Raw genomic sequence first — 11433 nt, 5'->3', positions numbered from 1 at the left:
CTGAGCTCCACTGTAGCAGGACATGATGAAGGAACGACCTTCAGTACCACATTCTGATCTTCAACCTCTTCAATGATTGGACAGGCTGGTTTGGATGGAGGAGTAAAGTAAACAGCTTCATCACATTCACTTTCATACAGGAGAATGCAGGAACCAGGATTATCCTCCATTTCTACTGAAGAAAAAATGAACCTAGCTGGGTTACAGTCTTTTGAATCAATCAAGTTCTTAAATGTCTTTAAGTTTTTCTTCATGCCCTTTTTGATCTCAGCAGTGAGCCAAGACTTTTGTTTTGAATCAGGGATCTTCTCATCGGTTTCTCCTTCTACTGAAGGACTCAGATAGGAGGTTTGATGAAGAAGCAGCACATCTGAGCAGTTCAGTGATATGAATGTGTAACTGACCAGATTTCCAACCTCCAGATCCATCAAGATGACATCTATGTTGTCTACTATCTGTGCACCATAATCCTTCAGCTGTCTGAGGACTGATTTAATGATCTCAGACTCTCTTTCTCTCTCTTTCAGCCATTCTGCAAGCTCAGATCTTCTGAAGGGAGATTCCTCATGTTCTTGTAGAAGTTCATTCAGTGCTGTTTCCTTCATCACGTCTCCACGGATGTTTGGTAGCAGAGAGCCGAGTTTCTTCACCAGTCTCAACTTGTACTTGTAGCAGTTTTGCTTCATTTGCAGAATTTTATCATGAAATGCAGCAAAAGCCACAGCAGGAGAGTCTTCCAGAAGATCACTGCATTTCATCTCAGCTGTATATAAACTCTCAATCACTGATTCGGTTTCTAACATTAGATCCATGCTGATGTCTTTCTGAAGTTTTGAAGCTCTTGAGTGAAGTTTGTCCAGAGGATAAAGCCAAACTCTCAGAGGAACCGCAAGCTCTTTCTTTTCTCCCAGAAGTTTTGGAAGATCCGTGAAAACCTTCAGAGCATCTTCAAAATTCGTCGGGTTAGACAGTAACTGGAAATCGCCATAAAACGTGCATGTGAATTTCTGGACTGCATTCTTCTGAGCGTCATTCATCTTCAGACTGATCTTCACATCTACTGAAATGAATTTGAGCTTGTCAAGGGCCGCATTTACTTCTCCTTCTACTGTATTTTTGTTCTCATCTGATGAAACTTCTCTGTCAAACACAAAGCAGGCATCTGCTCCATACAGCACCGCTGTCACCACGTGTGTCGCTGTGTCATTATCAAACACGAGCTGATGAATGATATTTTCAGGTGCCAAGTGACTCATGGTCAGTTCTTCAAACCTGCAGGTTGAGTGATAATGCAGTGTCAGTCTCTGCTGTCTGAAAGACTTCTTGGTGTCGTTGAGATATTTGGCTGCTCCTGTCACACTGACCAGTCCACCTAAAAGGCTGAGTTTCAGAGAGCCGTCGATGTTCAGTAAGCTTGATTTGTCCTCAATGGAGTCTGAAGCTGTTACTTTGAAATCTGTGTTAATTTGGGGACGAGTTCGTAAACTCTGCTGGAGCTTCTCTGGATCCCACAGTGTGATTCCTGCAAAAATAAAAGGGGAAGAATTGCGATTGATTCCACTTTAGGTCCATTCACACACACAGCGATTTAGTGATGAAGTGACATGAGCATCGGTGACTGTTGATGGTGTGATGAGGTCACCAATAGTGCAATGAAGTTAAGAAAAATGAGCAGCAATGTGACAGAAACCAATAGCAGTAAAGACACTAAGGCACGCATGATCCATATACTTTATGCCACATGTGTAACAGTATACAGTCGTGGCCAAAAGTTATTTATTTGACTTTATTCAAACATACCGATGTTCCCTATCTGTCACTCACTTGACGTTATGTCGATGTAGTGACAAGAAGAATACAAAGTTCAGTAAACTGTTTGCACTACAAACCAGTATGTTTATGATTATGATAATAAATGTAAAATATATGATATGAAATAGTAGTTTGCAAAATCAAGCATTATAACAGATGTTTCAGCTAAAATAACTGAACGCAAAGTCTAATGCATTACATTAAAGGGGTCATATGATGCTTTTTTAAAGATCATTATCCACATAGTGAGGTAGATATGTGGGGGCGTGTTAGAACGAGCCGTTTTAGGGGGGCGTGGCAGTCTTAACTTTGATAAAGAATATCTCTTTGGTTTTGACACTCCAAAGAGAAAGGAAAACTTGAAATCGCATCATATGACCCCTTTAAGTTCATAAGTTACAAATGGCCATGACTCTCTTACGTTAAAAATATGGTGGATAATGGCAGGTTTTTAGAGGAAACAAAAGCAAACAATGGTGCATTTCACTTGTGTCAGATAATTCGGCCAACTTGGGTAAGTTTTCAGAGTCTGAAAGCTTTGCATCTTTTCAATTTTCACACTTTGGGGTACTTCAACAAATCTGAGTCGGATGAAATTTTGTATTACGGTATGGTACCTGGTATGAGAGCATCTTTCCTGCAGTCATACAGCATCCCCAGCTGGAAGGGTCTCCCTAGAGCTGCTGTCTCAATCACATCCACTCCTACTGTAGCCATACTGAACACACCACAAGAACAAGCAGATTTGGGAAAACAAACAAAACACTGATTTTTCCGTCTGTCAAAAGCCTGACTGCTGATATGAATCCTGTTCTAAAACACATTTTATTGTTATTATTAACAATTCAGATCTTTTATTTAAATTGTATTATTTGTCGTACCTTCAAACTTGAGTTACCTGTGACGTGTAGAATGAGAGAAGCGTTTGCCTTTCAAACCAGAAACCTGTAAGATTAGAAACAGACTTTTAACAGAATGTAAGACACGTCTACTTCTTTTGAAATATGATTCGGCTTGTGATATTGTATCACAGGTTTGCATTAGAACAATGAACAATAGCTAAGCTGCTAAACGATCGAATCTCATTACCGTGTGTGAAGCCGCATCAGGATTGATTCACACCGCCGGAAATGTTGAGTTCATTTATAAACCTCTGCAGGACAAACACACACTTGAGTTTAATGACATTCTACATAATCAACAGCAAAATAAATGATGTTGTGTCCTCGAGCTGTTTCCGTGTGTTTTCTCCTCCTCGTCTCCGTTTTACTTTCACTTTCAGTTTCTCGTTGGTGTGTGTTTAAAGTGCCCCTATTATGGATTTTTGAAAATTACCTTTCATGCATTGTGTAACACAGCTCTAAGTGAATGAAAACATCCTGCAAAGTTTTAAATCTGAAAGTGCACCGTGTATAAAGTTATTAGGCTTGTTTGAGATGCGCCTGCCTGAAATGTAGGCGAGAGTAGGCGGCACTCTTGGGGCAGTGAGGGGAGTGAAATAAGCGCAGTCAAGACAGACAGTTCTGACCTCTTTAGAGAACATTAGCCAAAGTTAGGAGAACATTCTCTGTTAGCTGGGGCGCCATGTCAAAACAATCTAAGCTTTTACAAGCAGCGCAGCTCATCAATGTCAGTTTCACAGCAATGAACCAATCAGGACACCCCGGGCAAGCATTGCAAGCTTTTGTTTACAGTAGCAAGTTGACAAGGCAATTTCTGTTATTGCCGTTATTCCCTCACGTCTTGCGTTTTGCGCTGCGCTTTTTCAAACTATTCCAGAGCGCTGCATCTCGTGTTATTAGACGCAAAGACGCTTTCTGTGTGAACCGCCTCTTATTGTAGTTCAGATCAAAATGTTCTGAGAGGTTCACGCTAGGTTGATTGTAAGAGATTGGTGTGCACAACACCGTTTCAGGTGACACGTGTTCGAGTCCTGGCTCATGGTTTGTTCACTGCAACTGTTCACCTCTCTCATTCCGTAGCCTATAAATTCTTGTCTTCTTTTAAGTATTACTATTTTAATCAAATATATAAGCCAAACATTAATTTTAAAAGGACTATCTAGTAATAATTTTTCCTAAACTGTTCCTCAGTATAATTCTAAGGACATTTAGGCTATCAAAAATGAATAACATCAAATCAATGGTCCATGAACATTATTGTCACAATGATTATAAAAACCTATAGCAAATATTCATAGCGTCATAAGGATGTTCTTAGAACATTGTTTGAAGAATGTTTCTCAACATTAGAACATATATTTAATATTAATAGTGTTATAAGAACGTTCCATAAACATTATTTTAAGAATGTTTTATTTAACATTCACATAACCTTTAAAAACCTTTATTAATGTTCTCCCTTAGCTGGGAACATACCACGCAGAACACTAAAGGACTTTCTGAGAAAAATGTTTAAAGAACCTGTCCTCCCAAGATTCTTAGAACGTTTTCTCTTAACATTATGCGAACGTAGCCTAAATCAACCATTAATACCGTTATAAACATTATTTTAAAAATGTTCTGTCATAACCTTTAATGAAAGTCGTGGGAACGTTCCCTGTTAGCTGAGGAAGACCTGGACACCTGATAAACAAACACAGAAACCCTCCTGCTTCTTTGCATCTGAACCACAAGATTTAAAGAAACATGTGTCACATACTTCAACAGAACATCTTGCTTTTTTAAAGTATACGTTGCCACACATAATTATGTTTACAATGTGTAAATGTTTATTTCTTCATTCAACAGAGTTATGATGGGTATTAAATAGAAAAATGATCAAACACATAAGTCAATGAGCTATCGATGGATCTGAGAACAGCTGCGCTGGAAACCCTGCCAATTCCAGCTCTATCTGTCGAGACATTCCTTCATGCTGGACCAAAATAAATCTGTGTGTCTCTAACTAGATAAGCAGAGGATTTCATGTCCTCGTAGTTTGTCAGCAGCACAAAGCTAGACCAACCAATCAGGAAAAGCGTTTGTTACGTGAAAATGTTCCTTCTTTGGTATTTACTGGTTTCTGTGCCATAACCAGTTTATTTGATACATGGCATTAATACTAGAACATACTAATATATGCATTACTGTGCATTTCACTTACAAAAATGAATCTACTAATGATGCACCGAAATTAATGTCTTACTGAAACATCGAAAGCAAAATTAGTTTTCCATTTAGCCCAAAATGGCAAAGATAAGTTTAATACTCAATTAATGAATACAATTTATTTACTAACACTCAAAAACTGTTGTATATAAACATTTTAATTGAACAGTTATTCAAGGCACGTTTCATATCAACCTTTTAGTAATACATTTAGTTTGTAGTTCAGTTCATTGTTAAAGAATAAACATTTTAATGGTGTCGGTAATAAAGTAAAAATATAATGAACATGTAATATAGTGCATTTATTTAGCACAATGATCCTCTCAAGAGTTCATTTTTCTAGCTACCTAACAAATTATAAACATTGAATGTCTTTCCTGATATAACATTACATGACATGCTGTTTACAAGCTGTTTTTTTATTTATATTTTTGTGCAGTTGAAATGCTGACTGAGTGATTACCAGACGTGATTCAATTCAGTGAGTTGTATGGTTTCTTCTGATGTTCATTCATGTTTATTTGGTGCTATAGCTAGTAGTAAAGAGAAAGAGATGATTGGTTCACGTGTCATTTGAAATGAAGTGCTTCGGCGATCTGTCAAAACACATTAACGAGCAGCAAAACTGCATTTATTGTTTAAATTTCATTATAAAATTGACAGAGTTTGAAAGTTGAGACAGTTTCATATCAAAAGTAACAATTAAAGCATAAAGCTTACTGCAATTCCATCAGAGAAGCACTAATTCAACGTCAATGATTTCGGCCTTCCAAAACAGTTTCAGCCAAAACAGAAACTTCATTTTTGGCTGAGTATTTTCGGTTGCCTGAATTTCGGTGCATCACTGCAGTCTACACATTCAAAATACATGAAAGCGTTTCCTAATTGTGGAATCAGTTTTGTTTTAACTGCAAGTATATCCTAATACATGTTACAACAACAGCACAATAAAGACAGCTCTTGTACTACAGTGTCAATTACCTGTTAATAATCCAAACTGAACATTCAATTGCGCTTAAACAGTTCCACACAAAAATGCACACAGAGATGACACACAAAGATAAATAAGCTCTGATCTGAATGGGCCGGGAATACTGAATGCCTGAGGTCAGCGTTGATGTGGAGTTGAAGCAGCAGGTGATGCTGATATTCAATCATGAGGTGAGTCTCCGTACACGGCAGGTGAATGTCAGTCTGAATCGACCAATGAGGCAGCGGGATTCATTGCACATGATCTATCTGGTTTGTCCGGGTCTATCTTTGTCCCTGGCATACCTGGCACAGCTGGCGCAGCAGAAACTGGAGTAATACTGGCTGGAGCACAGACGTGCGTACACAATCAGCTTACAGTTCGCCAGTTCAGGCTGATCCACGCAGTCCGGCGACAACCCCTGACTCCCACTGAAATCTGCAGATGCAGTCAGACACATCAAAATACATTCACAAGCGCATGTCATCACATTATCATGGTATCAACTAATTTGGTGTGCTGTCCAGAGTCAGAAATTATCAAAAGGCTAAGGGCAAAAAATGCATTGCAGTCTATTGCAGCCGTGGAGATTAAAGTGAAATGTAAAAATGAATGAAAAGTGTCGATTCACAACATTATATTTAGATCTGCTCACGTTTTTTTTTTTTTTGCAATGTTAAGCATTATAACCAATCACATGTTTCTGTTGAGCTTATGAACGCAATGGCCAATCAGAAGCATTGAGGTTAGTCACCGAAACATGTTTAGTGTGCGTCACTGACTGAATTCACTGAAAACAGAGATTATAACAGGAGATAACAAGAGCGCAGAACTCACGAAGCCACGAAGCCCTTCAGTGATGAGGAACGTTCTTTACTTGCTTTCTGTATATCATTTATTCCCAAAAATGTTTTGTTTTTGATGCTCTTAAAATAACCAATGTGAAGTCTTGGTTTTATTAAACTTGGCTTGTTTTGTGTAGGCAGAACGTGCCATGCTATCCCCCCAAAAAACATTTTAATTACAATATCAAGAGCAATAATCAACCATATTGATTTTTCTTATAATATTGCAGCCTTAATTGAAATACATTATGTATGCATACTGTTTACATGATGCATTTGTTGCGTAAGTACATGTATGCCACCTTACTCACAGTCTGAGTAAATAAACATACATGGCTTCTGTTCCACCTTATTGATAACACTCTATAGTATTCAGATCGATTTTAATTAATTAAAATATGACAAAAAAAACAACAGAGATACAATTAAAAAGGTAAGTATAAAAATTGCTCTTACAAATGTTAAAAAAGCTAATTATTGACAAATATTGCTGCTTAAAAATGAAAATTCTGTCATCCTTTATTCACCGTCATGTTGTTCCAAACTTGTACGAGTTTCTGTCTTTTGCGGAACACAAAATAAGATATTTTGAAGAATGATGGTAACTAAACAGTCGATGGTAGCCACTGACTTTCATTATATATATATATATTTTTTTTTTTTACTGTGGAAGTCAATGGCTACCGCCTTTATTCACCGTCATGTTGTTCCAAACTTGTACGAGTTTCTGTCTTTTGCGGAACACAAAATAAGATATTTTGAAGAATGATGGTAACTAAACAGTCGATGGTAGCCACTGACTTTCATAATATATATATATTTTTTTTTTTTTACTGTGGAAGTCAATGGCTACCGTCAACCCTTTGGTTACACAAGCTCTTCAAATTATCTTCGCTTGTGTTTAACGGAAGAAAGAAACTTATATAGATTTTTCATAGTATGGAAAAAAATACTATGGAAGTCGATGGCTACCGTCAACTGTTTGGTTGCCAACATTTCTTTTAAAATATCTTCTTTTGTGTTCAACAGAAGAAAGAAACTTATACAAGTTTGGAAGTTTTTCATTTTTGTGTGGACTGTTTCTTTAATGCAGTTTTTGCCCTCTCGTTCTCACTCCACTGACCTTGTTGAGGGGATTTGGCCAGTCGCACTTCAGCCGCTGCGCTGACCGAGTACGTCCCAGTGTAGGCATTGCAGGTATACGTCCCCTCATCCACTGACTGGACATTATTTAGTATTAGCGTCCCGTCTGCTGACACATGCACATGATGTCCGTCCGGTCGCACTGGCACACCATTCCTGTCCAGAGAGACAGGCAAAGCCAGATCAGATGATCTATGAATGCTTCCTTCGCACTCAATACAAACTATAATCTATAAAACGTGTTCTCTGAACTGACCGTGACCAGCCAACGTTCACATTTTCTCCGGTCACTACACAGGGCAGTTGAGCAGTGCTGCCCTGCGGCACATTGACATCCGTGGGGGCTTTAGTGATCCTGAGGTCGCCTGGAGAAACAGGAGAATATTACAAGCATACTGCAGAGAACGAAAACTCAGAGGATGTTGCATTTGATTCAAACACTGGAAAAAGAGACACACCAACAACCCTGAGCTGGATTTGGCGTTCTTCAGACTTTTGGGCATCCGTGACGGTGCAGGTATAAAGCCCTGAATCATCTGACGTCAGCTGGTTAATCACCAGTGTGCCATCAGAGTGTTGAGAATGCCTGCATTAGGAGACATTTAACATCTCAACAGATGGCATAGAAAAGCAAATGATGACAAAAAAGGCAATCCCAGAATGCACCGCAATGAAAACAAGAGATGGCAGATGAGGCAAGAAAAATGCACAAATGTATTTCATTCAGTAGCACAAATTATCAGGGTTATTATCGTTAACTAAAATTAACACCATAACATAAAACATTTTCATTACTTGAATTAGAGTTATATTAAAATTAGTGCTGGGCGGTATACCGGTTCATACCGAATACCGGTGTTTATTTTTGTTATATGAATTACCCCCCAGCACTAATTAAAATATTACAATTATTAACAAAAACTATATCAATATCAGTGAGGCTGAAACTGTTTTTTTTTTTTTTCAATCTTATGTTTGCATATTCTGTGTATTTTTAAGGCTAATTTATATAATAACATCAAAAATCAACTGTGAATTGAGGCAAGACACACTAGGTGAATAGAGTAAAAAATAAAATAACTAATAGATGTCACCATACTTACCCAGCTCATTGATTACATTAAGAATTGCAAACATTTTTTTTGTATAAAAAGTTTAAAGAATTGTTGTTTTAAATATGCAAATTATTTTTATCTAATTAAATATGCACTCATTTGCATATATTTATAGAACAGAAATCTAAACATTGAATGAAGCCAGGTTTAAATGTCTCGTTTTATTTTGTTGACATATTAGAGTTACAGGTTTTTACAGAGGGGATTTGGGATTTCTATTTTTATCACTCCATAAATCAGAAAAAACTGTCAACAGACAGAATATATATAAAAAAAAAATGTCGCCATGTTTTTAGGAGTAAATGTTCTATGAATCAGTGTGAATGACATATGAGCAAACCCCTCTGTAAAACCCTTCAGGCAAAAATGTCAACAATTCTGTGTTTTTCTGTCAATATGGGGTGCTGTGTGTACATTAATGAGGAAAAAAAATTAACTTAAATGATTTTAGCAAATGGCTGCAATATAACAAAGAGTGAAAAATTTAAGGGGGTCTGAATACTTTCCGTACCCACTGTATATATAAAATATGATATGAGCAAACCCCTCTGTAAAACCCTTCATAATCTAGATAGGAATAAAACTGTGAAGTTTGGTGTTTGTAAGTGCTGCTGAAGTGGAGGTTTCTGGCTCAGTGCAGGAGAAAAAAACAAAACGCTCATTTTGGGAAAACAGCCTTTAAAAATATGTACTGTAATTGAAATCTACAGACAAACAGACAAAACACTTAAAATTGTATTCTGGATGTTTTCTTTCCACAAGTCTGGAGAAAAAAATAAAAAATAAAAATACTTAATGAAAAGCCAAAAAGCCTGAAATCTCATAATTGACAGATGCATGAAAAAACAAACAAACAGTATTTTTAGTGTCTGTCTTGAGTCTCCTTTGCTATTTGTATGGCACACAGAGTTGCTGCTTATCTAGTGCATTCCAAATCAATCACACTTTTAGGGTTCCACTGTGCGTAGGATGCAGCTCTAGAAGGGAGCCGCCTATGTAGACAGCATAGAGCAAGTCAGCTCAATAGGGTTTGAAAGAGAGTCACAGTAACGCATGCAGATGAAGGCACCTGAGCGAGTTGAGCGGCTCTCCAGCTCTGCTCCAGTGAACGGTCACCGCATGCATGGAAGAGACTGGCAGCACCGCGCACCGCAGTTTGGCCGTCTGACCTGCTCGAGCCTCGACCAGAGACGAATAGTCAATGTTGAACCTGACAAACGCGAAGGCCACGGTGAGTAACGAGTGAGAACATATGCTGCATAATTACACCAACATTTAATGATGGATGTCTTGTACCTGGAAGATGAATGTGATGTGTAGGACTGGGAAGAATCTGTCTCTGATATTCCTCCACCGTTCTGAGATGCTCCTGTATTTGAAAGAAAATGTGTTTTGCTCATGTAAATAATCATGTAAACCCTAAATGTCATCAATAGTGATAAGTATAATTGAATAGCAAGTAAATAAAGAGACTGGATAGTGCTAACCTGAGACAGACAGGTAAATATAGCGGTGATCTCTGTCACGGTCTCTTGTAGCCACACACAGAAACCAGCCAGAATCCTGCAATGTTATAGGACCAGCCAACAGAGAGCCGTCCGACTGCTGCTGATGCCTGAGTGATCAAGTACTCATCAACAAATCTAACAAAGACTCGTTAAAGGCATAGTTCAGCCAAAAGTGCACTTACTAAGTATGTTTACACGCATAAGGTACACAGCTATAATCAAGCTACAACAGGGTTTTTGTGCAGTCGAGCTTCGTCTCTCTCAAAGTATACATCACAATGTATAACTGAATATTTTTGAAAGATAAAATATGTATTTCAGTGTGCGCATTCAATGTCAAAGACAATTGTAGTCCAATTAACACATGCTAGGCAAAGTCAAGCTACAATCACATTAATTGGAAATCACAAAAAGAAAGAGTCCAACAGAATCATTAAAAATAGAATGACATTTTAAAAATATGAATTATGGATGAGATTAGAGCTGGACTAAAGCAACGTGTCATTACAAACTTGTATGACATAACTTTTTTTTTTTTTTGGAACACAAATGAGTAAGTTCACACTATTTTTTTTTTTTTTTCATTAAAACAAAACTATACCATCATAAAGCAGACAATTACATAATGTCATTATTTTCTCAATATATTATTACTTTAATTCTTCTTGCAATATACAGCGGGTAAAATAAGTATCGAACACATCATTATTTTTCTCAGCCGCTCAACTTCTTTATTTACTTGCTATTCAATTACACTCATCACTATTGATGACATTTAGGGTTAACGTGGTTTACATGACTTGCTTATTTACAGTAAATATATTCTAAAGGTGCTGTTGACATGAAATTTTCACCAGATGTCGGTAACAACCCAAGTAATCCATACATACAAATAAAACAAAACAAATAAGTTCAGAAATTAAGTTATGT

The 11433-nt window shown here is 37.4% G+C and overlaps 2 protein-coding genes across 3 annotated transcripts in view; both read right to left on the bottom strand.

The window, feature by feature from the left end:
* The window catches only part of LOC107753360 (verrucotoxin subunit beta-like), a 4836-nt gene extending 1766 nt beyond the window's left edge, over window positions 1-3070 (bottom strand). Inside the window, exons 1-4 of the mRNA XM_016569501.1 lie at window positions 2902-3070; window positions 2694-2757; window positions 2430-2530; window positions 12-1522 (exon numbers count right to left, since the gene is read on the bottom strand). Coding sequence (XP_016424987.1) covers window positions 12-1522; window positions 2430-2529 — 1611 coding nt within the window. The 5' untranslated portion in view covers window position 2530; window positions 2694-2757; window positions 2902-3070. The remainder of the gene's footprint in view (window positions 1-11; window positions 1523-2429; window positions 2531-2693; window positions 2758-2901) is intronic.
* Window positions 3071-4554: 1484 nt separating this feature from the next.
* Window positions 4555-11433, bottom strand: part of paplna (papilin a, proteoglycan-like sulfated glycoprotein) — a 44972-nt gene continuing 38093 nt past the window's right edge. For both annotated transcript variants that reach the window (XM_016569495.1, XM_016569496.1), the window contains 7 exons: window positions 10483-10610; window positions 10292-10364; window positions 10065-10205; window positions 8339-8466; window positions 8137-8245; window positions 7861-8036; window positions 4555-6330 (listed from right to left, as the gene is read on the bottom strand). In XM_016569495.1, coding sequence (XP_016424981.1) covers window positions 6158-6330; window positions 7861-8036; window positions 8137-8245; window positions 8339-8466; window positions 10065-10205; window positions 10292-10364; window positions 10483-10610 — 928 coding nt within the window. In that variant the 3' untranslated portion in view covers window positions 4555-6157. The remainder of the gene's footprint in view (window positions 6331-7860; window positions 8037-8136; window positions 8246-8338; window positions 8467-10064; window positions 10206-10291; window positions 10365-10482; window positions 10611-11433) is intronic.

Source organism: Sinocyclocheilus rhinocerous, unplaced genomic scaffold (assembly GCF_001515625.1).
Source record: "Sinocyclocheilus rhinocerous isolate Xijiao unplaced genomic scaffold, SAMN03320098_v1.1 scaffold1042, whole genome shotgun sequence".
NCBI lineage: Eukaryota > Metazoa > Chordata > Actinopteri > Cypriniformes > Cyprinidae > Sinocyclocheilus > Sinocyclocheilus rhinocerous.
The sequence above is the reverse complement of the archived record's forward strand: the minus strand, read 5'-3'. Positions and strand labels throughout refer to the sequence as shown.